General features: G+C 52.0%; 1 protein-coding gene across 1 annotated transcript; it reads right to left on the bottom strand.

Moving 5' to 3' along the window:
- On the bottom strand, positions 1-25,678 carry Aldh2 (aldehyde dehydrogenase 2 family member). Its single transcript, XM_075980384.1, has 13 exons — positions 25,431-25,678; positions 14,628-14,732; positions 13,769-13,909; positions 12,742-12,821; positions 11,290-11,401; positions 10,744-10,872; positions 9,439-9,552; positions 6,612-6,714; positions 6,053-6,237; positions 5,408-5,572; positions 2,230-2,387; positions 1,035-1,149; positions 1-260 (listed from the first exon to the last, which is right to left on the bottom strand). The coding sequence occupies exons 1-13, from the start codon at positions 25,548-25,550 to the stop codon at positions 228-230; spliced, it is 1,560 nt and encodes a 519-aa protein (XP_075836499.1). The 5' UTR covers positions 25,551-25,678; the 3' UTR covers positions 1-227.
- Positions 25,679-26,372: the final 694 nt, after the last annotated feature.

Here is a 26,372-nt window from a genome sequence, read left to right as displayed (position 1 = left end):
CTTGATCAGTGGGTTTTTATTGCTCATTTGCAGCATGGGGTTGGAACCTAGGGTCTTGCATGTGCTGTGTGAGCCCCATCCTCTGATCCAGTTTGTTTTCCACACAAACTGCCCCACCAGCCCGCCCTGTTTATCAAGCTCTGACTTTCTTGGCCGACATTTTGGGGAAAGGGTTTCTCTTTGGAGGCGACTATGCTTGGTGCTGGGTGAGGAAGCTGGCGTGCTCCTTATGAGTTCTTCTGCGGCACTTTGACTGTGACCTGTGAAGGGTTCAGAGAAGCAGTTATTCTTCACATTTGGCAAGTGCCAGCAGGTCCCTTGGCAATAACAGCCCATCTTCTTTCTCACATCTCCTTGGCAGCAGGCTGTCCTCTGTGGGAGATCACACCCTGTCTCCTTCCTAGGTTCCCACCATCTGACAGTGTCTGGAGGCCCTTTCTTGGGCTTTGGGAACAACCACAGTTTAGTGGACTCTGGTGTGCTGAGGACAGGAATCTGTAACATTCAGCACTGTACAGCTCCCCCCCACACACACACACAAGGGGCCTCCCACAGGGTAACGCTGAGGAAGAGGCCAAGGCCGCAGCCACAGCAGAGAAAGGCCTGAATAGTGCACAACTGTATCTCAGTTGTAGGTACAAATTGTTCTCAAATTTGGCTCTACCTCCATTTCCCATGTGTGTGACAGGCCACTTTAAAAAGAATCTGCACTCTGTGGCTGGAGACACTGACACACGGGGCACTGAGTCCACAGCACTGTCACCCTTTGAGCTACGTCCCTGAGGAGAACTTGGACAAGGGTGGCTCAGCAGCTGTGCCTCTTCATGCCTCTTTCTGGAAGCCATCTTGTTGACTCCACCAACTGGGGTCCTGCCTTCTCTCAGGCTAATCAACTCCTTGGCAAATTACCGTGTGGGCCTGGTGGGGTAAGACCCTAGAGACTGTGTCTAACCTCTTCTGTGGCGGCTCTGGCTTCAGTGAGAGACGTGAGCACGACAGGAGAGGCCAGGCCGCAGGCGCCCACACACGCTTACCGTCTTCACTTCAGTGTAGGCCTGCAGGCCGTACTCGCCCAGCTCCCTGCCGCTCCCCGACATCTTATAGCCACCAAACGGGGACTGGGCTCCAAACACGTCGTAGCAGTTGATCCTGTTATGGGAGATGAGAACACAGGTCGCTGTGAGGGCCTGCGTGCCATTCCAGGCCCTTCGAGGCTCCACAGTCTCATATGGAGAATGGGACACGGAGGAGGCTAGGGCAGGCCACGTGAGACACTCGTGTCAGCCTCGTCTGTGCACGGGTGGTCACAGAGGGGCACCAACACACACGTACCAGCTTCCAATCTGAATGGGTCATCTTGGCTAATAGGAGCTAGGCCTTTCCCCCTCTTCTAAGTCAAAAATTATTAAAATTTAGGGCTAGAGAGATGGCTCAGCCATTAAAGGCTAGGCTCACAACCAAAAATATTAAAAAAAAATTATTAAAATTTAAATGAAAATTCAGCATTTAAAACCATGTGGCTCAGGGTGGTGACACGGCTTGTCATGTAGGCGCAGGCCTGCTACCAAGCCTGGCAATCAAGTTCAGTTCCTGAGACCCGCATGACAGAAAGCCCTCCCCTCCACACTGTGTCATGTGTATCTGTGTACACAAACACACATGCACATATGCACACACAGGCATGTGCACACATGCACATACACATGCTTAAAAAGTGTTTTTTGAAGAAGGGCCCAGCTTGGTGGTTTGTGTGACATTCAGAATCCTGGAGAACCTTTCCCACTAACACCCGATTATTTGTAATACCCTGAAAAGAATAACTGCACCCCGTTAATGATCTCTTCCCACCTCCTCTCCCCAGGCCCAGCATCCACCAATGGAGCACCCTTGTCTATGACCTGCAGCACCTGGCTTCTTTCACTTAACATCACGTTGCCAAGGTTACCCACACTCCATCAGGTAAGTTGAGGGTGCTGATCTCTACAGAGCCCAGTCCACATCTGTTCTTTCTCTAGTCCTACCGATGGCGAAGCAGCTGCTGAGCAACTGTGTATGCGCTCAGCCCACAGCTAGGAAAGGTGGCCCGTCTCTGGCTTCGGGGGTACCTGCTCTGGAAGAGGATATGGCTGGACAGCTCCTGGTCTAATGCCCCGGTTCTAGGGAATCCAGAAGACGCTGCTTTGGGGGATATTGTATTAGGCTGAGGAGTAGCTACCGGGAGGTTCTTACCACACAGTGCCAGCCTGGAGGGCTTGCGACAGGTAATTGGCCTTATCCAGGTCCCTCGTGAAGACAGCTGCTGCCAGCCCATACTTGGAATCATTGGCTCTCCCCACGACCTCCTCTATGGTCTTGAATTTGAGAATCTGCATCACTGGTCCAAAGATCTGGGGGGCGGAGGGGGAGGAAGAGAAGCTGACAGGTGTTCGCGGATGGTGAACAGTGGATACTGTTGAACCTGAGACCTGACCAGTCCAGAACTACACTGCATCCACACTCAAGAAAGACAAAGGGGGCTGGATTGATGGCTCAGAGGTTAAGAGTACTGGCTGCTCTTCCAGAGGTCCTGAGTTCAATTCCCAGCAACCGCATGGTGGCTTACAACCATCTGTAATGAGATCTGGTGCCCTCTTCGGGCCTGCAGGCACACATGTAGACAGAACACTGTATACATAATAAATCTTTAAGAAACAAACAACGAAACACAAAGAGAGGGAAGTGATGAAGGACCAGCCACTTTTTAGGCAGCCCGTGCTTTGTGCGCAGTTATCTGACTTCTAAATAGTCCCACAGCGCAGGGGCTATGTTAGCATATGAACTTAGCACAGAGAATTTAACCCAGGCATACGCAGAGACTGGCCTCTGAGCAGCGACTGTGAAATGGCCTGTGGTTTCCAGAACAGGCCACTTCTGCAATAGCTCCAGCAGGTCAGAAACCACGACCTCTGTGAAAACCTTGCTGCCACAGAGACCACTGAGAACCGGCTGGAACTGGCCATTGTGACCATCTGACTATCATGTAACCAGCACATACATGGAGCGGGAACAGAGGGGCCTGAGAGCCAGGGAGGAGAGGACAGTTCACAGCAAGTGGGGAGGAGGGAAATGGAGTCCTAATCCCCACTGAGAAGAACTAGATTTCCACAAAAAAAAAAAAAAAAAAAGGCTGATTCTGAGGGGACAGGGGACAGGAGGGTGACGAGGATGTCCATGAGCCTCAGTTGTCATGGAGACTAAACCATGTCACAGGCCGCTGGAGAACAAGTACAGGCATTCTCGACCTTCCAGAACATTCTCACTAGCACGTAAAAGGGTGGTACTATGCTGTCCTGCATGTGGCTTGGGGGTTTAACCCAGCTGGGACAAGTGGGGGGAAGGGTATCAGAGTTATAGTGGGAAGTCACCCATGGACCTCATCCAACGTCTTTCGTGGGTCAAGATGATGGAAAGGGCCATATGAGTCCATTCCTAGATTCATGATTCCCAGGGGCCAGAATACAAAGGCCGGTGGACTAGGCTATGAAGGCTATGGGATATATGGTCTTCCTGTGGGCTAGGCTATGAAGGCTATGGGATATATGGTCTTCCTGTGGGCTAGGCTATAAAGGCTATGGGATATATGGTCTTCCTGTGGGCTAGGCTATGAAGGCTATGGGATATATGGTCTTCCTGTGGACTAGGCTATAAAGGCTATGGGATATATGGTCTTCCTGTGGACTAGGCTATAAAGGCTATGGGATATATGGTCTTCCTGTGGGCTAGGCTATGAAGGCTATGGGATATATGGTCTTCCTGTGGGCTAGGCTATGAAGGCTATGGGATATATGGTCTTCCTATGGACTAGGCTATAAAGGCTATGGGATATATGGTCTTCCTGTGGACTAGGCTATGAAGGCTATGGGATATATGGTCTTCCTGTGGGCTAGGCTATGAAGGCTATGGGATATATGGTCTTCCTATGGACTAGGCTATAAAGGCTATGGGATATATGGTCTTCCTGTGGACTAGGCTATGAAGGCTATGGGATATATGGTCTTCCTGTGGGCTAGGCTATGAAGGCTATGGGATATATGGTCTTCCTATGGACTAGGCTATGAAGGCTATGGGATATATGGTCTTCCTATGGACTAGGCTATGAAGGCTATGGGATATATGGTCTTCCTGTGGACTAGGCTATGAAGGCTATGGGATATATGGTCTTCCTGTGGGCTAGGCTATGAAGGCTATGGGATATATGGTCTTCCTGTGGACTAGGCTATGAAGGCTATGGGATATATGGTCTTCCTGTGGGCTAGGCTATGAAGGCTATGGGATATATGGTCTTCCTGTGGGCTAGGCTATGAAGGCTATGGGATATATGGTCTTCCTGTGGGCTAGGCTATGAAGGCTATGGGATATATGGTCTTCCTATGGACTAGGCTATAAAGGCTATGGGATATATGGTCTTCCTGTGGGCTAGGCTATAAAGGCTATGGGATATATGGTCTTCCTGTGGGCTAGGCTATAAAGGCTATGGGATATATGGTCTTCCTATGGACTAGGCTATAAAGGCTATGGGATATATGGTCTTCCTGTGGGCTAGGCTATAAAGGCTATGGGATATATGGTCTTCCTGTGGGCTAGGCTATAAAGGCTATGGGATATATGGTCTTCCTGTGGACTAGGCTATGAAGGCTATGGGATATATGGTCTTCCTGTGGGCTAGGCTATGAAGGCTATGGGATATATGGTCTTCCTGTGGGCTAGGCTATGAAGGCTATGGGATATATGGTCTTCCTGTGGACTAGGCTATAAAGGCTATGGGATATATGGTCTTCCTGTGGACTAGGCTATGAAGGCTATGGGATATATGGTCTTCCTGTGGGCTAGGCTATGAAGGCTATGGGATATATGGTCTTCCTGTGGACTAGGCTATAAAGGCTATGGGATATATGGTCTTCCTGTGGGCTAGGCTATGAAGGCTATGGGATATATGGTCTTCCTGTGGACTAGGCTATGAAGGCTATGGGATATATGGTCTTCCTGTGGACTAGGCTATAAAGGCTATGGGATATATGGTCTTCCTATGGACTAGGCTATAAAGGCTATGGGATATATGGTCTTCCTGTGGACTAGGCTATGAAGGCTATGGGATATATGGTCTTCCTGTGGACTAGGCTATAAAGGCTATGGGATATATGGTCTTCCTGTGGGCTAGGCTATAAAGGCTATGGGATATATGGTCTTCCTGTGGTGGAAAGCCCCAAGCTGAAGGGGAGAGTGATGTATCAGAATCACACTGCAAATAACTTACTCTAGGCAAGGAGGTGACTCAAAATCAAAGTTTGGGGCACAGTCAAGACACCAGACCAAATCACCCACTTCTTCTTGCTAAGGGCAGCCTCCAGGACACGGCTGAGGTACTGACCTCCTCCTTGGCAATGGTCATGCCATCTTTCACATCTCCGAACACGGTGGGCTGGATGAAGTAGCCACGGTCAGCGGCAGCACCTCCACCACACAGCAGCTTCGCCCCTTCTTGCTGTCCTGACTTGATATAGCCGAGGATCTTCTTAAACTGAGTCTCGTCCACCTGTGAGAGAGACCAAAGTGATGGAGAAGCTAGAGCCAGGCCTATCTCTGGCAGAGAACATGAAGCCAGACGTAGCCAGGAAGGGGACCAAGGTCTTGAAGAAGCAAATATAATACCCAAGAGAGACCCTGCATCTTTTACTGCCAGAGAAAGGCACATCAATGTTTCTCTCTTTAAACTCTGACATCAACAAAATGGAAACACAAAAGCACAGGGGCTTAGGGAATAACGGCTTAGGAACTGGCTCAGTAGCAGGTGTCCTGTGCAGATTTGGCATCTGCACTCCTTCCAAGGTATATGAACCCTGCATAAATGTGGGGCTCAGGAAGCAGTTGAAGGCTCATGCTTACCCCAACAGGACACACAGCTGGTACCCAGCAGAGGAGACATGTACCCAGCCCCATCAACTCTGGGCCATGCCCCTTTGGCTTCACCTTGCTGGCTTTGGGCTGCAGGCCCAGCCGTGGCTGGCAGGCTTACCTGCGGCCCCTGCTCAGTCCGGCTGTCAAAGGGGTTTCCGACCACCCGAGACTTGGCCCGCGCAACGCTGCGCTCCACGAATTCCTCATACACATCCTCCTGCACGAAGGTCCGGGAGCCAGCGCAGCAGCACTGGCCTTGGTTAAAGAAAAGGGCGAAGTGGGCCTGCTCTACAGCCCAGTCCACTGTGAAGAGGGGGCAGCAGACAGAGAGGTGACATGAGAAGAGTCCGCTAACCCCAGCACTGCTCACCCACACAACCCGAGCATGCTGTCAGGGTTAGTGCCTGCTGGGGGCCAGGGCCTGGTCAGAATAAAATGGAATCTTCTTCCCTTTGTGGGGACTGGCAACCGGGAAAGATACAGAAGGAAGGAAGTGTTCCAGAGAGGGGGAGAGGATGTGCTGAGGTATGGTGGCCTAGTGGCCTGTGGGTGATCAGTACAGGGCTTAGGCTGGCTCTGCTGAGGGAATGAGTAGGGAGAGGTCAAAGTCAGACCACAGGGACCCCCACAGCAGTCATGCTGGAGTCTGGGCCCTTCCCTGCAGCCCCATAACCTACTGTCAGCATCTGACATGATGATGTTGGGGCTCTTCCCCCCAAGCTCCAGGGTCACTCTTTTGAGATTGCTGTTTCCTGCGGCAACCTGGATTAGGTGACCAACCTGTGGGGACATAGACACACGGTCTGCCATTAGCGGAAAAGAAAGCTAACTGCTCCTCCACACAGGGAGTCACCAAATCCCAAGAGACCCAAAGAGTTCACCTCCCAGTGCTGCCACTGGGCTCTAGACAACGGTGACAGTAACTAACTGGCTCACACATGGGCCTGTGCCAGGTACTGGCGCTTGAAGTCAGCCCTCCCGATGCTCTCAGAGGCTGGAATGGTTTAGAGATGAGGGGGCAGAGACTCGGAGTGGCCAAGCCGCACAACCAGTCACCTGGGTAGTCAACGGGGAGGCAGGACCCAGTCAAACTATGATGTGACCTCCCTCCCAGCTGAGTGTTGCCCCCAGTGTGCTGTGTACTCTTTGAGGGCCAGGACAGGGAGCTTCTCACCTCCACATACCCAGAGCCTGGCCCAAAGCTGGCCCACACTCATCTCTGCCCGGAGGCCCTGGAGACTGAGGGCGGGCAGTGTGTGGAAGGACCTGGTAGCTACAGCGGCTTGAAATTCGCCCTTGTCACACTACTAGTGTCCCCTCTTGGACGTCTGTGATTTCCGGGTTGGACCTGCTCACTTTTGGAAAGAAATGTGTTCCAGCTTCTAAGATAGTGTGTGCAAGGGCTCTCTGGGTCCTTGTCTCCGTCCCTCCAACATGGAGTAGCTCAGTAACAGCCCTGGTCCTCATTCATTCACTCGCTCCTCCTCCCTAAGCAGCCATGTTGGACGCCCTGCTTGGAAGCCTGTGAGCAGCTTGGTTCTCACCACCTCACACACAGGATGTAGAGGCTCAAGGAGGTGGGCTCACCAAGTGTCAGTCAAATGTCCTCAGCTGGTGGTGGCAGTGCTTTGGGAAGCTATGGGACCTTTAGAAACCTGGGTCCAGATAGAGGAAGTGTGGGTCATTGGGGGGCGGTTATAGCTGAGTGGCATTTCCTGTCTGCTTTCCCTACTCTACACAGATGTGAGCACCCTCAGGCTGCTGCCATGCCCCTCCCCATAACTGAGCCAACTGAGCCGTAATCTGTCCTTCCTTTAACTTGCTTCTTGTCAGTTCTTGGTCACAACAAAAAGAAAACCAACACAAGCCGTGGTGGCGCCTTTAGTCCCCACATTGGGGAGGCAGAGGCAGATGGATCTCTGTGAGTTTGAAGCTAGCATGGTCTACATAGCCACAGCTATGTAGAGATCCTATCTCAAAGCAAGCAAGCAAACAAATAAATAAACAAATGAGGGGGGAACCCTAATATGCCACAGCTGCACAGCAAGTCTGAGCTGCTTTGAGGTACTACTCCAGAACCCAGGCCCTGCCTGTTGTTCTTTTTTAAAAAATGCTGCAAGATCCCCATGGCAGTAGGCAGCAGAAATGCTGTAGGTCCCAAATGGTGGCGGCGGGTCATGTGGCAGCAGACAGTGGGCCCTGGGAGCAGCCAGTCCCAGGCAGAGACGGCTGCTGGTCCCAGAGCAGTGGTGGCGGGCCATGTGGCAGCAGGCAGTGGGCCCCAGGCAGAGACGGCTGCTGGTCCCTGAGCAATGGCTGGTTTCAGGCAGGGAGACACATGGCGGGTGGGCAGAAGACAGAAACATGGATAGACACGACATGCAGGGTGAGGTTGAATGTTTATTCAGGGGGTTATGGAGGAGGAAGGGTGAAGGGGGGGACAGAGAGAGAGGGGGAGAGAGAGAGAGAGAGAGAGAGAGAGAGAGAGAGAGAGAGAAGAGGAGAAAGAGACAGAGAAGGGGGGAAGCAGAGAAGTGGGGAGGGAGGCAGAACCGAAGCTGCCTCTCAGAGAAGATGGAAATGAGAGCCAGCTCAGGCCGGAAGCTGAAGATCAGTCTGCCTCAGCGGATGGGGAGGGGAATGGGTGTGGCTTGTCTCTTAAAGGGATCAAAACCATAACATTCCCAGGTCTTCCTTATAATAAAAAGCACGCACGTCAAGGAAGCAGAAAAGGAAGGGCCCAAGATGGCGGTGGGCAGGTCAGAGGTAATGGGAGTGGGCGTGGCTTGTCCCTTAAAGCGACAGGAAAGCACAACACTGCCCGTGCCGTGCCGTCTCCACTGTACGCACAGACGCTGTCATCCTGGTTTTGATTTCCTTCCTTCCTTCCTTCCTTCCTTCCTTCCTTCCTTCCTTCCTTCCTTCCTTCCTTCCTTCCTTCCTTCTTTCTTTCCTTTCTCTTATAGGATCTCACTGTGTAGCTCTGACAGTCCTGAGTCCTTGAACTCACAGAGCTCCATCTGCTTCTGCTTCCTGAGTGTTGGGACTAAAGGCGTGTGCCCTATTTTGATTTTTTTGAGGCAAGGTCTCACGTAGCTGAGGCTAGCCTCAAACTTGCTATGTATCTAAAGTTTTCTTCAGCTATGGATCTTCCTGCTCCCGCCTCCTGAGTGCTGAAGTTAAAGCCACCATCCTAGTATCAAAGGAAATGAGCAGGGCCTCTGGACACCTTGTGGGTCTCAGGGATACACTGGCAAGGCCTGGACCAGCACCTGGGCTTTCTGAAGCCAGCTAGTCCTGGCCTCCTTATTCCACAGGATGCTGATCCTTCCTAACAGCACCCAGGGAGGCCAGCAGACCACAGAGGTCACAGTCCTGTTCTGGGACAGAACCCGACTCTTCTGGAGGGAGCAGCCGCTGAGTGGGGGGAGCCTGAGCCGCCACACTGCAACCTGAGACACCTCACCTCAGTGAGCCGCCACGCTGCAAACCTGAGCACCTCACCTCAGTGGATCCTGTGAACGCCACTTTGTCCACGTCCTCGTGGGAAGCGATGGCAGCCCCGGCAGTAGGGCCGAATCCAGGAACAATATTGACCACTCCAGGAGGGAAGCCTGCCTGTAGAGGAAGTCAGGAGACCTGAAGTCAGCCTGCTTCTCCTAGGAAACACCTTTTTCCCCAACAGTGACCGGGAACACAAGCAAATGAAAGCCACCCTGTACGGCGTGAGCCACCCTGGAGTCGGGACAAGGAAGTTGCCTGTGGAGTTCCCTGTGAGGTGACAGCTCAGGAGTGGCTTTCATCCTTCAGAGGGTGTTATACGCAGGCCCAGTGTGGTTAAGGTACTGAGGGCCGAGTCCTCTGATTAAGGTACTAAGGACCAAGTTCTCCTCTGATTAAGGTACTGAGGGCCGAGTCCTCTGATTAAGGTACTAAGAACCGAGTTCTCCTCTGATTAAGGTACTGAGGACTGAGTTCTCCTCTGGTTAAGGTACTGAGGACTGAGTTCTCCTCTGGTTAAGGTACTGAGGACTGAGTTCTCCTCTGGTTAAGGTACTAAGGACTGAGTTCTCCTCTGGTTAAGGTACTGAGGACTGAGTTCTCCTCTGGTTAAGGTACTGAGGACTGAGTCCTCTGGTTAAGGTACTGAGGACTGAGTTCTCCTCTGATTAAGGTACTGAGGACTGAGTTCTCCTCTGGTTAAGGTACTGAGGGCCGAGTCCTCTGATTAAGGTACTAAGAACCGAGTTCTCCTCTGATTAAGGTACTGAGGACTGAGTTCTCCTCTGGTTAAGGTACTGAGGACTGAGTTCTCCTCTGGTTAAGGTACTGAGGACTGAGTTCTCCTCTGGTTAAGGTACTGAGGACTGAGTTCTCCTCTGGTTAAGGTACTGAGGACTGAGTTCTCCTCTGGTTAAGGTACTGAGGACTGAGTTCTCCTCTGGTTAAGGTACTGAGGACTGAGTTCTCCTCTGATTAAGGTACTGAGGACTGAGTTCTCCTCTGGTTAAGGTACTGAGGACTGAGTTCTCTGGTTAAGGTACTGAGGACTGAGTTCTCCTCTGGTTAAGGTACTGAGGACTGAGTTCTCCTCTGGTTAAGGTACTGAGGACTGAGTTCTCCTCTGGTTAAGGTACTGAGGACTGAGTTCTCCTCTGGTTAAGGTACTGAGGACTGAGTTCTCCTCTGGTTAAGGTACTGAGGACTGAGTTCTCCTCTGGTTAAGGTACTGAGGGCAGAGCTCCCCTCTGGTTAAGGAGCAAGCCATGCTAGGATATATAGAGGTCACAGCAGAAACAAGCCACACACCTCCTTGATCAAGTTGGCCACATAGAGCGCGGTGAGGGGAGTCTGCTCAGCGACCTTCATCACGACCACGTTTCCAGTTGCCAAGGCTGGGCCCAGTTTCCACGCTTGCATCAGGAGTGGGAAGTTCCACTGTGCAAAACAACAGTCACCAACTGCAAGTCCTCCTCAGAGAGACACAGCAGGTGGCAGGAAGGGCCACTCTTGAGGCCCTTACTATTTAATCATGGGTTTGGATGATGCTTGAGGTAGGTAGCTGATGGTGCGTGACGGTGGCTCGCACTGATTGGTGCCTTGTGAGTTCCTAATCATTATCTCCTCACACTCAATAGCCTGCCACTGTTCAGATGGAGAATGGAACCTTAAAAGGGGTTAATGATTTTGCTGGATCAGACTTAACCCATCCCAGGTGACTTGCCAAAGCCTGTTTTCTCAGCCAACACCCGTCACCTTCCAATGCCACCTGCAGAACCCTACTTCGCAATGAGCATGGCTGGCCCCCAGCCTCACCCCCCTCCAACTTTGACTTCCAGAGGGGCTGGTACACACCGGAATGATCTGCCCACACACGCCCACAGGCTCGTGGCGGGTATAGCTGAAGAAGTCGCCATCGATAGGAATGGTTTTCCCGTGGTACTTATCAGCCCAGCCAGCGTAATAGCTAAAAAAAGAAAAAAATCCAAGCGTTAGCTGGTGTATAGCTTGCAATACCTGGCAGAAAGAGAGATGCCCTGGATGGCACTGATAACCTCCCTGGCATTTGGCTTATTCCCAGAGAGAAGTGGATGACCACCAGGACTGGCAACCCCTCTCCCCATAATTAAACTTTGGAGCCTCAGAATCACTTGCAATGCTACTGACAAACACCAGGTCCATGGCCAGAGCCTACTTCCCACTCATTCAACCACCTCTCTGGGGACGCGGTCTTTTAACTAAGCATGTAGATTTATTTACATGTGTCTGCTATGCCAGTCCAGCACTGGAGGATCATGGGTATGACCTGGAGGACAGCAGACCCATCAAAGGCCAGCACTTCCCCGACTAGCCTCACCTCATAAAGTTAATTATCGCAATCACAAGAACACGTGTGACAGAAAAGCATCCCGGCTGGGGAACAGCCAGTGTGCGTTCAAGGCATGTAATGGCCATGCCTTGGGGAAAGAAGGAAGGGGGAGGATTCAGGATGAGGTGAGGCGGTTTGTAGAAGGAAGATTCCGGAAGTTCATAGGGTCTGCCAAAGCTGACCAGGGTGGAGCTCAGGTTTCTCAGCCTCAGCACGTCTGACGCTTTGTTGTGGGGGCCTGTTCTGCAGGTCGGGTCTCACTCTGCAGCAGATGCTAGCAGCCCCTTCCCTGAGAGTCATGACCAGACCCACTCCCCCTGTGGAAGGCAACTGCCATTCGGGCACTGTGTCCACCTGCCAGCCACTGTTGGCACCACAGTCTGTCCACACTGCCTGTGCAGGTTCTGCAGGTTGCAGAACCTCCCCCAGGACATTGCCATTCCATCTAAGGTATGGCAACATGAAGGCTGGCCCTGAAGAAGCCATGTGTAGCAAGATAGGAGGAAAAAAGGGACCTGTCTCTCGCTACTGACTGCAATGGGCAAACCCCAAGACAAATTATCCTGACTTTTTGATCAGTAAGATGTCTATGATCAGACCAGAACAAAGGAGAAGGACTGGCGAGCCTTTTGGCCAGGTCAAGAGACTAAAAGCAGAAAGCAGAGTGGAGCACAGAAAAGCCTCCTGGAAGCCAGGGACAACCAAAGACCAACACATCAGATCCCTCAGATAAACAGCCAGTTCCAAGGACTCAGAAATTATCAAACACAACTCAAGACAGACGAGAACACAAAGAGGACCAGTTCTGGTGGTCGGTTGACACAGTTGACAGGTTCCGGTCCCCGAGAGCCTTCTGTGTCCTTCTAGTTCTATGTCTACCTCCCAACATCAACCCCTCCCTTCTCTCAATGGCCAGACCTGGAAACAGGAGCCCATACCGGAGGCATTTCAGGACCATGTCCAAATCCACCAGGTAGGAGATGACGTAAGGCTTGCCATTGTCCAGGGTCTCCAGGGCCTGGCAAGAAAGCAAGGTCAGCAGAGACTTGTGAGCTCAGGAATGAAGAGAAACAAGGTGGCCAGTGACGGATGGAAGCTCAGGGTGGGAGTCTCCACTGGACCACTGAATGTCATGGACATTTCCAGACCACTGCCCCAGCTTCTCGAGAGGCAGGGAGAGGAGAAAAGCCAGCTTCACTCACTTCCCAGGCATCACTAAACTCTGGCCTCTGCCAGATCCAGCTGGAGGGAATGCGGAAACGGAGCAGAGAGAGCCTTCAGAGGAAGAGCGTGGTAACAAGGATCTGTCAGTCACATCCGCTACTCACGCTAGGAAGAAAACCCATCTCTCTTGCTCCATCTCGGAAATGCCAACCAAGGCTAAGTCTGAAGGCTGGGGAGGGGGCAGGAGACACATGGGGAGGAAGTGATAAGCCTCAGCAGCAGGGGGACAGTGTGTGCAAAGGTCCCAGGGCTCCAAGGAGTTTGGTTGTCAAAAAGTGAAGGGGCACAGCCTGGCTTGGCTTGGGCAGTGGAGCCCAGCCATGTTGAGGACTTTATCCCGAGGTTCTAAGAGCTGATGCCACGGTGTACCTGGAGAGTTCACTCTGGCTACCACCACAGAGAAAGGGGCTGCCTTTGGGTTCTCCCAACAGGGTGGCCAGGGTGAGAGCCCACCATGCAGAGGGGCTCAGGGGAGGTGACTGGCCCTGCAGACCACTAGGGAAGGCCTGTGTGAGAAAAGCATTCTTCTTTCCCTCCCTCTTCGGAAATCTGAGATCTGGGCCACACCCAACGAATCAGGACAGACACTGAGATTCCTCTGGTTGGTAATAGAAAGACTCCAAAAGTGTCCATCCATCAGACGCCATTATGACCTAGGGGCAGCAAGGCTTCTGAACGATCAGGGGATGCTATGGGCTTCTTCAGCTGTGGGAAGTGAGGGAAAGAGGGCCCAGGACTCACCGCCAGGTAGGTTCGGTCCCGCTCGATGAGATCGGCCAGTCGGTTCAACAGCCGTCCCCTGTCGGATGCGTCCATGCGGCGCCATGGTGAGCCCAGCTTGAAGGCTGCCCTTGCAGCCTTCACCGCCTTATCCACATCCTCCTGTGAAACAGCCACCCTGGGAGCTCAGACCTCGGCAGTAAATGCTTCCCAAACATGCCACAGGCTGGTCACTATGGGCCACTGCAGGAAGCCATCCCCAAACAGTTCTCCAGGGCCCCAAATCTCAGCAGCAAACATAGGCCTCATCAGGGGGTATGCTGGGAAGGAGATTCCTGGCCATTGGGAGTGAGAGACCTCATGAGTCAATCCTTAGACGGGACCCTGGGGGCTGGAGAAATGGCTCAGCAGTTAAGAGCACTACCTTCAGTGGGGGGCGGTGGTGGCGCACAACTTTAATCACAGCGCTTGGGAGGCAGAGGCAGGAGGATCTCTGTGAGCTCAAGGCCAGCCTGGTCTACAGAGCTATTTACAGGACAGGCTCCAAAGCTACACAGAGAAACTCTATCTGAAGGGGAGAAGGAAAAAAAAAAAAAGACAGCCCAGCCGCCATCCAGCACGCTAATGTAATGGAGACGGCCACAGATTCCTATTTCAAATGTCTGTTTGGTGGTTTTAAGTTAGGGATGTGAAACACGTATGTGGTCATATTTCAGCCATACAAACACACAGAATAACAACTGTGTGCTGTGTGGTGGCACATAACCTGTAATCTCCACACTTGAGGCACAGCCGGAAGGACGGGCACAGTTCCAGGCCAGCCTGGGCTACAAGATGAGATCCTACCCAGGAAGCGCGGCTAGAAGTCACCGGGCCTCACCTTGCCCCCTTCTGCGACTTGGCAGATCACCTCTCCCGTGGAAGGGTTGACGGTGGGGAACGTTTTCTTGCTGACGGCGTCATGCCACTCGTTGTTAATGAAGATCTGCAACGAGAGTGAGAAAAGTCCTCAGGCCGGCTCTCCACTCCACGGACCACCTCAGGGGAAAAGGGAAAAACTCACGCAAACATGGCGGAGACGAAGAGGCAAAGATCAGCAGCAAAGGGCTGCGGGTTCCAGGTCCAAACCACAAACCCAGAAGAAGGCTGGGAGAGTTCCCCGAGCCTAGCTCTAGAAATCGCAGTCGTTACTGAAGTCTATAGGTGAGAATGTGTCACAGACCCAGTCCAGGGTGGGGGAAACCCACTTTCCCTTAGAAGAACAGGAAAACACTTGTGGCCGTCTTCTTTATTATTTCTGTTGTTGTTCTGAGACAGAGTCTCTCTGTATATATCCCTGGGTGTCCCAAAACTCTCTGCAGACCAGGCTGGCCTCGAACTCACAGAGATCCTCCTGCCTCTGCTCCTGAAAGCTGGGATTAAAGGCGTGTGCACCACCAGGCCCAGCTAGCCATCCGCACTCTAGACTGCACAAGCGAGGGACTCTGCTTATCCACTCATCTCTGCAGTACACACTATGAGTAATTTCCAAGCCAGGCACTGTCCGGGAGAGGGATAGTGGCCCACATCAGTGATCAAAGACGTAGGCTGGAGGCAGAATTTGGACTGAAGACCAAACATTTGTTCCTGGCTTTGTCCCCAGGGCCAGGGACTTCTGTAATTCCAGCCTTCTTCCTCACCTACAGAGCGGAGCCCATTGTAATTCCCCTCCCTAAGGTGGCAAGCCCTGGCAGCACCCTGGCATGGGGCAGGCATCCATGCTGACTGCAGTGGGTGATTAGGAATCCCAGGAGGCCAAGCTTTCTGTGCCATTCACTTGTTCTCACTGCAAGGCAGAGCTGATCACTGCTGGAATCTGGCCAGGTATGTGTAAACATGACCTGACTGTCAAGCTATGCATGTGTCGTTTTGTATCTACTGATACTCATCTTAAGTAATTTGTTACTTTAATCCTAGACCTGTATAGTTCCCGGTAAGGGACTTGGGTGTGAGACTTAAAACTTTAATACCTCAGAGCTGGGCTCCGGGTCACCTGTGCCATGCCAGGTTGGGCCCCTGGGCATGGTGTGACCTCTCCTCTTCCTCTTGGTTCAGTATGAAGTGAGGGGAAGTGAGGGTCAGAGGTAATGCAGAAGAGGACTCAGGGATGGGTGTGGGTGGCACAGACTCAGGGATCCCTACATGGCTCGGTGGTACAGGGAGGAGTTAGGGAGGGCACCAGAGGGCTGGGCTAGAGGGCAAGGAGAACTCGCTTGATTTCCCACTGTCCCCTGCTCCTTGTCTACACTCCACAGCCTGCATTCCCAAAACAGTTGTCAGTATCAGCACCAGAATTCCATCTGTTCCACCACACACAGGAGGCCACCAGGGCACGGGGAAGCTTGGCTCTGGGCTCACATTCACACAGAGCCAGGGACTTAAACCCAAGCTTTAGGACGCCAAGGCCTCATTACCAACCCACTTCCAACTACAGTGTCCAGTCCTAGTCCAGGTCTGCCTGCAAGGTGGGAGCACTTGTTCCCAAAGGATCGCCTTAAGAACTAAGCTTGGAGGCTCATGTGCATAACCCCAGCACCTGTGGACTGCAGTCTACCCGCCTCGCACTGGGAAACGGGCAAGTGAGTCTCAGGCAGATGTGGACTGCAGTCTACCCGCCTCGCACTAGAAAACGGGCAAGTGAGTCTCAGGCAGATGTGGGCTGCAGTCTACCCGCCTCGCACTGGGAAACGGGCAAGTGAGTCTCAGGCAGATGTGGACTGCAGTCTACCCGCCTCGCACTGGGAAACGGGCAAGTGAGTCTCAGGCAGATGTGGACTGCAGTCTACCCGCCTCGCACTGGGAAATGGGGAAATGAGTCTCAGAGAGATATGGACTGGAGTCTACCCGCCTCGCACTGGGAAATGGGGAAATGAGTCTCAGAAGTCTGACCCAATACCTCTGAGGGCTGTATGAGAGGTCACGGAGACAACAGGTGTGCAGTTCCTTGCCATCAGCTGGACACAGGCTGTCTCTTGCTGCCACCCTAGATGGGGCAGCCATCTACAACTAAAGATCACAGACCAAGAATCACCCAGCTTCTCAGCTCTCCCCGCATGACAGATACTCCATGAATTTACCCTGAAAAGATCCTCATGAGTAGTTTATAAACATCAGGAAATCGAGGAGTGGGGGCGGAGAAGGGGAGAGACAGGGAGAGGGCGGTGGGCTGGTCAGACTAAGTGGACACCCAAATACATGCCCCACAAGGCCACTCCCTACATTGTCCCTGTGCTGAGGCTAAGTCTGGAATATGCTGTGTCATTCTTCTGGTCTGTTAGAATGACTGTCACCAACGTGTCCTTTCTTCTTGGCTGATGAAATCAGAGGTTCCTGAGCTCACCCCCTCCCACCATCCCACCGCAAACACTGGGAGCCAAGAAGGGAGAGCGTTCTCACTCAGCCCTGCTTCCAGAAAAATGCCTTCAGAAGCACAAAAGGGCAGAGTCCAGGCTCCTAGCCCTCCTGGCCCCAAACCAAGGCCTGCCTTACATAACATGCTGAATCCAGTATCATGACAGAGAGGAGGTTCTTCTAGCTCCCACTTTCTCTTCTAGAACACACAGATTGGGAGCTGACAGTCTGAATCTGAAGCAAAATCAAAACAGTGTCTACCCATGTCATTGGGGTTTCACAGACACTCCCCTGGCATCCTGTAAGCTCTAGTGATAGCCAGAACCACCACCCGTGCCAGACATGGGGCAAAACAGCAAAGCCTTGGCCTCTCAGAGCTGAAGTCCTGAGGAGGAGGGGCCCAGTGAGCAAGCACAGGCCGTGGTGAAACTAAGGGGGAATAAGGGGCATCATTAAAGGGGACCCAACGGGTTAGGTGTTGGTAGCACATGCCTTTAATCCCGGCGAAAACACAAAGAGTAAATCTTAAAGAAAACTAGGCTAGATGTGGTGGTGTACGCCTTTAATCCCAGCATTTGGGAGGCAGAGGCAGGAGGATCTCTGTGAGTTCAAGGCCAGCCTGTTCTACGTAGTGATACCCTATCTCAAAGAGAGAGAGAGAGAGTTGAGGTTGTCTGGAAAAGGCGGGGAGGGAAGGGGAGACCTGAGGTATGGCAGCAGAACTGCTAAAGGGGCAAAGGACGCGGGGTGGGGGCAGCGGGTTCAAAACGTCAATCGCTGGGAGTTACTTACTGGGGAGCAAGGGGCCTGGAGTAAGCCAGGGCCATAACCACACACCACAAGCCTGGGGACAGCAGCCTTTCTATTTGGTAACTGCTCTGTCCTAGGCCTCATTCCACAGGCAGGGAGCTGAGGCACCTTAAAATTTTCCTGGAACAAATGGGTTGTTTACATAAGAGGGCTGGGCCATGGTCCCGACTGCAATGTCGCCATAGCCATTACCCATCTTCTCCAAGGCAGGGTGGTTCCTGAGAAGCCAGCTGACAGAGACAGCATGGGCCTTCTCCACCTGGCACATGGAGGCCAGGGAGCCATGGTAGTGGCCTGGGGTGGAAGACACAGGAGCTATGGCTAGGTTTGCCAGGACTGTGAGCAAGATGAGTGGACTCTGGAATCGCAGGCCAGACAGAGGACAGCTTATTCCAGACACATATATGCCCTGGGGCCAATAAAAGACTAATTAATTATATTTCTCAGTAGCTGTGACCTGTGGAAGCAGGGAACTTTTAGAAAGAATTCCAAGTTGGTGGTTTTTGCTTTGTTTTGTGAGACAGGATTTCTCTGTGTAGTCCTGGCTGTCCTGGAACTCACCCTGTAGACCAGGCTGGCTTTGAACTCAGAGATCTGCCTGCCTCTACCTCCTGAGTACAGGGTCTTACCCAGCTTTTTGGGTTGTTTTGTTTATTTGCTTTGGTTTTGTCAGTTGTTTTTATTAACTGTGTGTGAGTCACAGTCAGAGGACCAACTCTTGGGAGTCAGTTCTGAGGACTGAATTCAGGGCATCAGGCTCAGCCACAATTTACCCACTGAGCCATCTCGCTGGCTCCAAATTTGCTTTGTTTTTAAACTAAAAAAGCCAACAATTTCATTTTCACATTCCACAATATAAACGACACTGGTGCTTTCTGGTCCCACTGCCTTCTAGAACTGTCTTTAATAGGAAGGACAGTGGATCTTCCTCCTCACCATGGTGTTTGGTGATGGAACAGCTAACACAACAGGATATCAAGAGCCCCACGCCCTTAGCTGCCAGTCAACACCACGCTGGGACAAGCAGGAGGCCTCATCGGCATATGGGTCACCCAAGGGTGGTTTCATTCCAGAAGCAGGCACTATCAGTACCATCCCAAGAGGGAGAGGGCCCATGACTGACTTCCCAATGGAAGCACGAGTGTCCCAGCAAGGGGGACCCAGAAGGTGGATCATGGTCCCTGTAGGACAGACAGAAGGGTTGAAGGGCTGTTAGACCTGGGTACGTAGTTCTGCAGGTGGATGGCGGCCTGGTTTCCCGCGGCACACAGCTACCATCCTGGGAATCCCTTTCAGGTTCTGATGTTCAAAGAAGGCCTCCTAGAAAGCCCATGATTCTGAAGCACCTCACTTCCTGTGTGGGTGATTCCAAAGTGTTTGGTTTGGAGAATTCTTCTGGCTCTTTCTCTCTCTTCTTTCTTCCTTTTTTATCTTTATTTTTTGAGATAGTCTACATGTAGCCTAGGCTGACCCAAAACTCACAATCCTCTTGTCTCAGCCTCTTGAGTATCACTATGCCCGGCACATATCAGCCATGCCCAATCTCACCCACATTTCCTTACTCTGCCCCCTCCCTCACCCCCTGAGCTATAGTCAAACCCAAGGCCCAGAGCCTTGGGCAAGCATTCATCTGCTTCTTAAACAGCAGTTACGGAACCAGTCCAGTGGGCATCTCATGTTACCTTTTGATATTGCAAGATCCCAAGGAGTCAAGTTCCAGATAAACACAGAATACCACACATATCCACACTCTTAACATCCAGAACTTCCTAGGGTTAGCTTGTGGTCAAGGCTAAGGGGGGGCCAACCCCACCCCCACGCCACAGACTTCCCTGAGCTCTTCTGGCACTTGACCCCGGTCCTCCCCTATTCTGCCTGCCCCAGGACCAGTGCTGTCGATACTGCCGTATTTATTGTCACCTCCCGGGGGAGAGGGAGTTAGTTCTGTTTTAGAGCTTTCATTATGATATCAACGCTTTAATTTGTCCCTGTGCTCAACAGCTGGCAATTCTCTCACCATGACTCCTAACCCTGGCCCATTCCACCACCACCTCCCCGTCTGTTCTCACATTCTTTTTGTCTTGTTTTGTTTAGTTTTGAGACAGGGTTTTTCTGTGTAGCTTTGGAGTCTGCCCTGGAAATCACTCTTGTAGACCAGCCTGGCCTCGAACTCACACAGATCCACCTGCCTCTGCCTCCTGAGTGCTGGGATTAGAGGCGTGCGCCATCACCATCTGACTGTTCTCACATTCTGCTCATGTCAAGTCCCAGATACATCAGGTCCCCGGGAAGTAATCCTGTCTCCGGCTTCTTTGGTACAAAACCATGGCTACTTTCATAAACAACAACCATTTGTAAGTTCAATATTTACTCAAGGGTAGTTCCTTGCCAAGCACGGCGCCAATGCCAGTACAAGTACGGCTCCTCCCTGCTGATTTCAAAGGTTTGATCAAATGTTTCCTTGAATATTTACTTTTTTTCTTTCCCAGAGGGTCCAATCATGAGGTAACACACAAGTGTTCAAGATAGGTAGAGCAGAGACCAAAGCCTGGTTTCAAACCTACAGCCTAAGGCCCTCCTGAGCCCCAGTTCTCACCTTTGGTGTAGGGATAGCAACAGTAACTGACGGCCTTAAAGAACAGTAGCTGCACTGGGCAGTGGTGGCACAGGGCCTTTAATTCTAGCACCCAGGAGGCAGGGGCAGGCGGATCTCTGTGAGTTGGAGGCCAGCCTGGTCTACAGAGCGAGTTCCAGGACGGCCAGCGCTACACAGAGAAAACCTGTCTCAGAAAAAAGCAAACCAGCAGATGGGAAGGTTCGGGAAACAGCTCTCAGTCCAGGACCAGAGAGGTAGTAACGGTCGGCAATCAGGGTTGTTACAAGAGCAGGCACTGCGTCCAGGACCAGAGAGGTAGTAGGGGTTGGCAATTGGGGTTGTTACTAGAGCAGGCACTGCGGCAGACGCATACCCACACAGTCTAGACTCAGCTCGCCCACCACAAACATGACCACAGCCCAGCCACCTTGCAGCTCAAGCGTGTTCAATAGACTCAAGCAGGCAGGTTACATGCAACCATTTCTGGTCCATAGTTTTTAAAAACACTGGTTGCCAAAGACATCTCCAGGCTCTGTGGGTCACCCTGGCCTTTCTGAGGTTCTGGAGACTCAGTGGGAAGACAGTTCATATAGTCTACGGTGCTTTGTTTTGTTTTGGCAGGGTCTAACTCTGTGGACAGTGATGATCTTTTTGGGCAGAGTGTCTATCCTATCAGAGGTCCATCATCATCACTGGCACCATCATCTTCTCCCCAGTGCCCCCACCCCCTTCTGAACTACTCTCACCAGCCCAGGCTGGCTGAGTCCAGCAGAGCAGGCTGGTCTTGAAGTCTTGAATCTCCTGCTTTACAGCCCGTGTATCGAGACTGCTCCCACTTCTTCGTCTTTTACTACCTGCTTAGAGCAAATGCACTTTTAAACAAATAAAATACAGCCAAAGTCTCCTTGCACCCTTACACACACAGGTGTTCCCTGCCCTTCCCTAGCCGCTCAGGAAAGCACCAGGCTCACCTCACCCTACAGCAGGTCTCATCCTTCCTAACGCTGACTGACCCTTTTTAATGGTTCATGTTGTGGTGACACCATAAAATCATTTCATTGCTACTTCATAACTATAATTTTTGCTACTGTTATGAGTCATAATGCAAATATTTTTCAGAGCTAGAGGCTTGACAAGGGGTTCCCAACCCACAAGTTGAGCACCACTGCCCTAGATGGTGTTCCCTCCTGTCTACTGGTGCATACTGTACACGATGAGCTATTGTTCAGAGGCAAGGCTTAATTAGTGCAGTTTTAATAGGTTTGAATATCTTGTATTATGAAGAATGCAGGCCGCTTTCCCCCTTGAAGCAGTCTTTATGGTCCAGGATTGAGAGAACCAGCCCACTCCGCCAGCTTCCACATGTGGGCTGGTCCTTCCTACACCTGGGATAAAGGTGTCCATTTTTAAGTATTGCCTATGTGAATTTTTTTTTTTTTGAGACAGAGTTTCTCTGTAGCTTTGGTGTGCCTGTCCTGGAACTAGCTCTTGTAGACCAGGTTGACCTGGAACTCACAAAGATCCACCTGCCTCTGCCTCCCGAGTGCTGGGATTAAAGGAGTGCGCCACCACGGCCTGGCTGCCTATGTGAACTCTTACACGCAACTTCCGCAAAGGGCCTGTGAATGTTTTCAGGGAATTTCCGCCAGCTACAATTCTATACTGAGGGTGCATCTGTGTAGCACTGGGACTGGAGAGATGGCTCAGCAGTTAAGAGCACTGGCTGCTCTCCCAGAGGATCCAGGTTCAAATCACAGCACCCCCTTGGTGGCTCACACCTGTCTATCACTCCAGTTCTAGTGGCTCTGATGCCTTCTTCTCACCTCACGCAGTAGGTGTACACATGTACACAGATACACATGCTGGCAGAGCACTCGTACACGTAAAATAAACAATGACTCTAAAGAAAATTATGTAGAGAAGCCTTCTCTAGTTCCCTTCCTGGCTGTCAGTTCTCCTTCATCCCTAGGTCTTGGATTAAGAGGCTAAAAAACAAAGACCCCAATTTAATGCACAGAAAGGTCCCACTCTCCCCACTAATACACTCTCTCCCTCCTTCCCTCTCTCTTTTTGGTGAATTTTTTTAAAAACAGGGTTTCTCAGTGTAATCTTGGCCCTCCTGAAACTCACTCTGTAGACCAGGCTGGCCTTGAATTCACAGAGATCTGCCTGTCTCTGCCTCCCAAGTGCTGGGATTAAAGTTGTGCGCCACGGCCAGGGTTAGTTCACTCCATTAAACACAAACCCCAAGTCTTCAGCACTTACACAACAGAAGGCTGATGCCAGTGTTCTACCACTGAGCCACGGCCCTAGACTGTAAGGGACTTTATCAGCATTGTAGGCTCAACACAGAGCTGTGGTCCGAGCTCATAAACAGCTGCAATAAAGCTCAAGGCTACGGAGAAGGCTGAGGAGCACCCCACTTTGTCCTCACTACAACCCTACGATGTGGTGTGACTTGACCCTAAACAAACATCCCGGCTTTGTCTCATGCTGCACTTTCATTTAGGTCTCTGTCTCCACTTTCTACTCGTGCGCATCCTAAGGCAGGGGATGTGGACTGTTGTTAGCTGGGCCTGGAGAGTTCAGGAAGCATCTGTTGGATGAATGAAGAATCCACTAGCAGAGGCAAGGCTAGCAGTTAAATATGAGGTGGATTCGCACACCCCTTCGTTATTGTTTTTTCTTTTGTGATGGGTTCTATAACCCAGGCTGACTTCACTATGCAGCTGATAATCACCTTGACTTTCTGAGCCTCCTCCTCCACCTCCTGAATGCTGGGATTGCAAAAGCTCACACCATTACATCTGGGTTATATATTGCTAGGGCTCAGATCCAGGGCTTCCTGCATGGTTCGCAAAAACTCTACCAACTGATCCCACCCGAGTCTCACACTCTTCCAACTGAGCTCACCCCCAGTCTCAGCCTCTAACAACTGAGCCCACCCAAGTCTTAGACTCTTTCCCTGTTTCCGAGGCAGGGTGTAGGCAGACTTTTCTGTCCCCCCTTGAACTCCTGGTCCCCCTGCCTCTACACCTCAAGTGTTGGGATTAAAGGTGCCAGCATCCTACCTGGTTTTCACATTCATTACTGTTACTGGCACTTAGAACGGGTAAGGATGAGGCACGAAGCCATACACACACCCTTGGTGCCGGAGTTGCGTTTCTAGACCTTAACTGTTCTCCAAGTCCACAAGGAAACAATTAAATGTGAAAACGAGTTTCACTGACAAAGGTGTCAATTTCAGCCCCTGAAATCTGAAATGAACATGTGGGTAAAAGGTGCCTTGTTTGGAAGCCACGCCCATGGATCTGTTCTGGGGAAGCTGAAGCCACCTAACGTCTTCATCACTTACCCAACAAGTTTACCCTATGGTCCTTCCCAGGACAAGAGGCAAGAGAGCTCCAGGAAGATGGGCCCAGACACAATCACTCAACTAGTGTTGCTTAGGCAAGATGGTGAGGCCATGACCCCACCCAGATGGGACCCAAGAAGCTTGAAGAGGAGCATCCCCCTGGGATGCCTGGGCCCTGCAGGTGCCCTTGGAAGCAAGCCCAGTGTCTGCAGAAGCAACCTCGAGGCCACAATGGCTGCTCCTTGGGGCAAGTGGCCCTAGTAACTGCCATAGAGATATCCAGGAGCACAATACAGACAGAACCCAGAGCTACCTCTTCCAAGCCCTGGTGTCCCAGAGTTTGCAATAATGTCACATCAAGCTCAGCAGTTTCTAGAGTTCCCTCCAGCTACTGCCCCAGGGCAGAGAGTTTGTGTTCTAAAAAACACTGAAAAGCAGCTGAGTGTACTGGCCCAAGATAAACCAAGCACAGTGTTCAAGGAGACAGAGTGTAGGGACAAAAGTGGCAGGTAGCCAGCACACTGTCTCCCACACAAGCTCATAAAAGCAAAGAACCAAGCAAGGCCACAAGCCTTAACAGTGCTCTTGATGGGTGCGCAGTTGCTCTTGATGGGTGCGCAGTAAGTTGCTCAGTTGTAAACCGGTCAATGGCACGCATTCCTATAGCGAACCTGTGATCCCTGTGATTTCAAAATGGTGGTAAAGAAAAGTGCAGCCACCGGGAAGAATTCACTCCACTCCTGCAATCCACACTCCAAACTGAATCAAGTCTGAGCACTCATGAAGACCTGAGATTCTGCCGTGGCTTCGGGTGAACATGAGGAACGAAGCTATTGATCCTCCTCTTGTGGTCATTTCGATTCTTTTTGATGTTGCGATCCTTCAAGTTTAAGGCCAGCCTGGGCCCTTTGTTAAGACCTTATCTCAAAGTAGAGGGGACTGAAGAGCGGAGGGTGTAGCTAGGTGGTAGGGTTTGCAGGGCTTGTGCGAATACAAAGTGGGTGGGAGTGGCTGAAGCAAGAAGCCTGGGCTACCAAATGAGATCCTGCCTCAAAATAACCCATCAGAACTGCCCTGAATGCCTTCCCATTCTACAGAAGAGGGCAGCCAAGTCCCACTTGTTGCACAAACAAAAGGAATACTTCACAACCAGTTTCTAAGACAACACTCCAAAGTCCTGATTGGGTAAGAACGGCCACAGTGCGGTTCTGACACAGCTTTTCCTTCTAAAACCCTGGCCCAGGTCTGTGGGAGACGGGTAGGGGAGAATAGGAGGTATCTTAGAGAGGAGCTGGGACGCCTGGGCCTTCTGAGTGAACACATGACCAGGCGGGCCGGGAACCGACTCCACAACACCCACCCGCGGCAGCACCGATGGGGAATAGAGGCCCACGACTGTCCCGGGTCAGGAGGATACACGGTGCGGCCACATAGGCAGGGGAAAGAGCATGCGCAAAGATCGTTGGGAGGGGAAACTGAGGCCGAGTCGCCTGCTCAGTCCCGTCCAGGGGCTTGCAAGAGGCGAGTCTCACCTGGTTGCAGAAGACCTCAGGCTGCTGGTTGGGGGCCGGCACGGCGCTGGTGGCGGCGGCGGACAACAGGCGGCTCAGGCGCGGCCCGCGGCTGGCAGTGGTGAGTGCGGCGCGCAGCATGCTGTACTAAGCAGAGCTGAAATGAGTGGAGTTGAACTGAGCCGAGCTGTGCCGAGCCGAGCAGATAGGAGCCTAGACCAGCCTGGGAGAGTGCAGCGCTGTAAACCGACTTCCTCGCCTCGCCCCCGGCACCCGCCAATAGGCTGTGGCAACACGAGGGCGGGGCGGGAGAGCCTCAGCACCCCCAATGACCTGCGGGGTGCGACCCAGGCTCTGCAAGCCAAGTCGAGATGGAGTCGTGCAGAACCCGGGAGCGGCCTGAGAAAGCTCTGCCAGCTCCTAAAGTCGTCCCCAGATTTCACTAATGCGGATATTCTGTGGACAACTTGGGACTGGGCACTGGGGTAGCAGGATGGCACTGGCCAGAAAGGGACGCGGACGCTTGGCCCTCGAGTGGCCTTCAACCAGATGAAGGCTAAGGAGAGGAGGAGGGCTGTGCCATGAGAAGTGTTTTGAAACGGGAGCCCAATAAATGGGCGGAGCCCTAGGAAGCTGAGGCCCCGACCATTTCTGAAGCACCAGGCAGGAGACTGCAGCACGTGAGCTTCGCTCTACTCTGCTGACTCGCAGTATATTGTCTCTTGGCGCTGTAAGAGAAAAATCCCAGTAGCTAGACAAGGGGTCTGGGCGCGTTTCCTTGTGTGCCTCTGATTTTAGCATTACTAATGTTTATGACAGCTAATGGTTAGCGCAAAACAGGAGGGGAAAGTATTTAAGGACCCTACAGGCTGGGTCGGTCACATGACCAACCTTCTGTGCAAAGGAATCTGGGAAACTGAGAGCGCGGTTAGGAGAAATTGAGATTCCTCGGGCGTGCGGTGG

Source organism: Microtus pennsylvanicus, chromosome 1 (genome assembly GCF_037038515.1).
Source record: "Microtus pennsylvanicus isolate mMicPen1 chromosome 1, mMicPen1.hap1, whole genome shotgun sequence".
NCBI lineage: Eukaryota > Metazoa > Chordata > Mammalia > Rodentia > Cricetidae > Microtus > Microtus pennsylvanicus.
The sequence above is the reverse complement of the archived record's forward strand: the minus strand, read 5'-3'. Positions and strand labels throughout refer to the sequence as shown.

Bases quoted from the DNA above. Each gene is read 5' to 3' on its own strand.
- Aldh2 (XM_075980384.1), bottom strand. From the start codon at position 25,550: ATGCTGCGCGCCGCACTCACCACTGCCAGCCGCGGGCCGCGCCTGAGC. The intron at 14,733-25,430 runs GTGAGACTCGCC...CTCTCGTTGCAG, and splicing joins CTGAGGTCTTCTGCAACCAG to ATCTTCATTAACAACGAGTG. The intron at 11,402-12,741 runs GTATGGGCTCCT...TTCTTTTTTTAG, and splicing joins ATGGTCCTGAAATGCCTCCG to CTATTACGCTGGCTGGGCTG.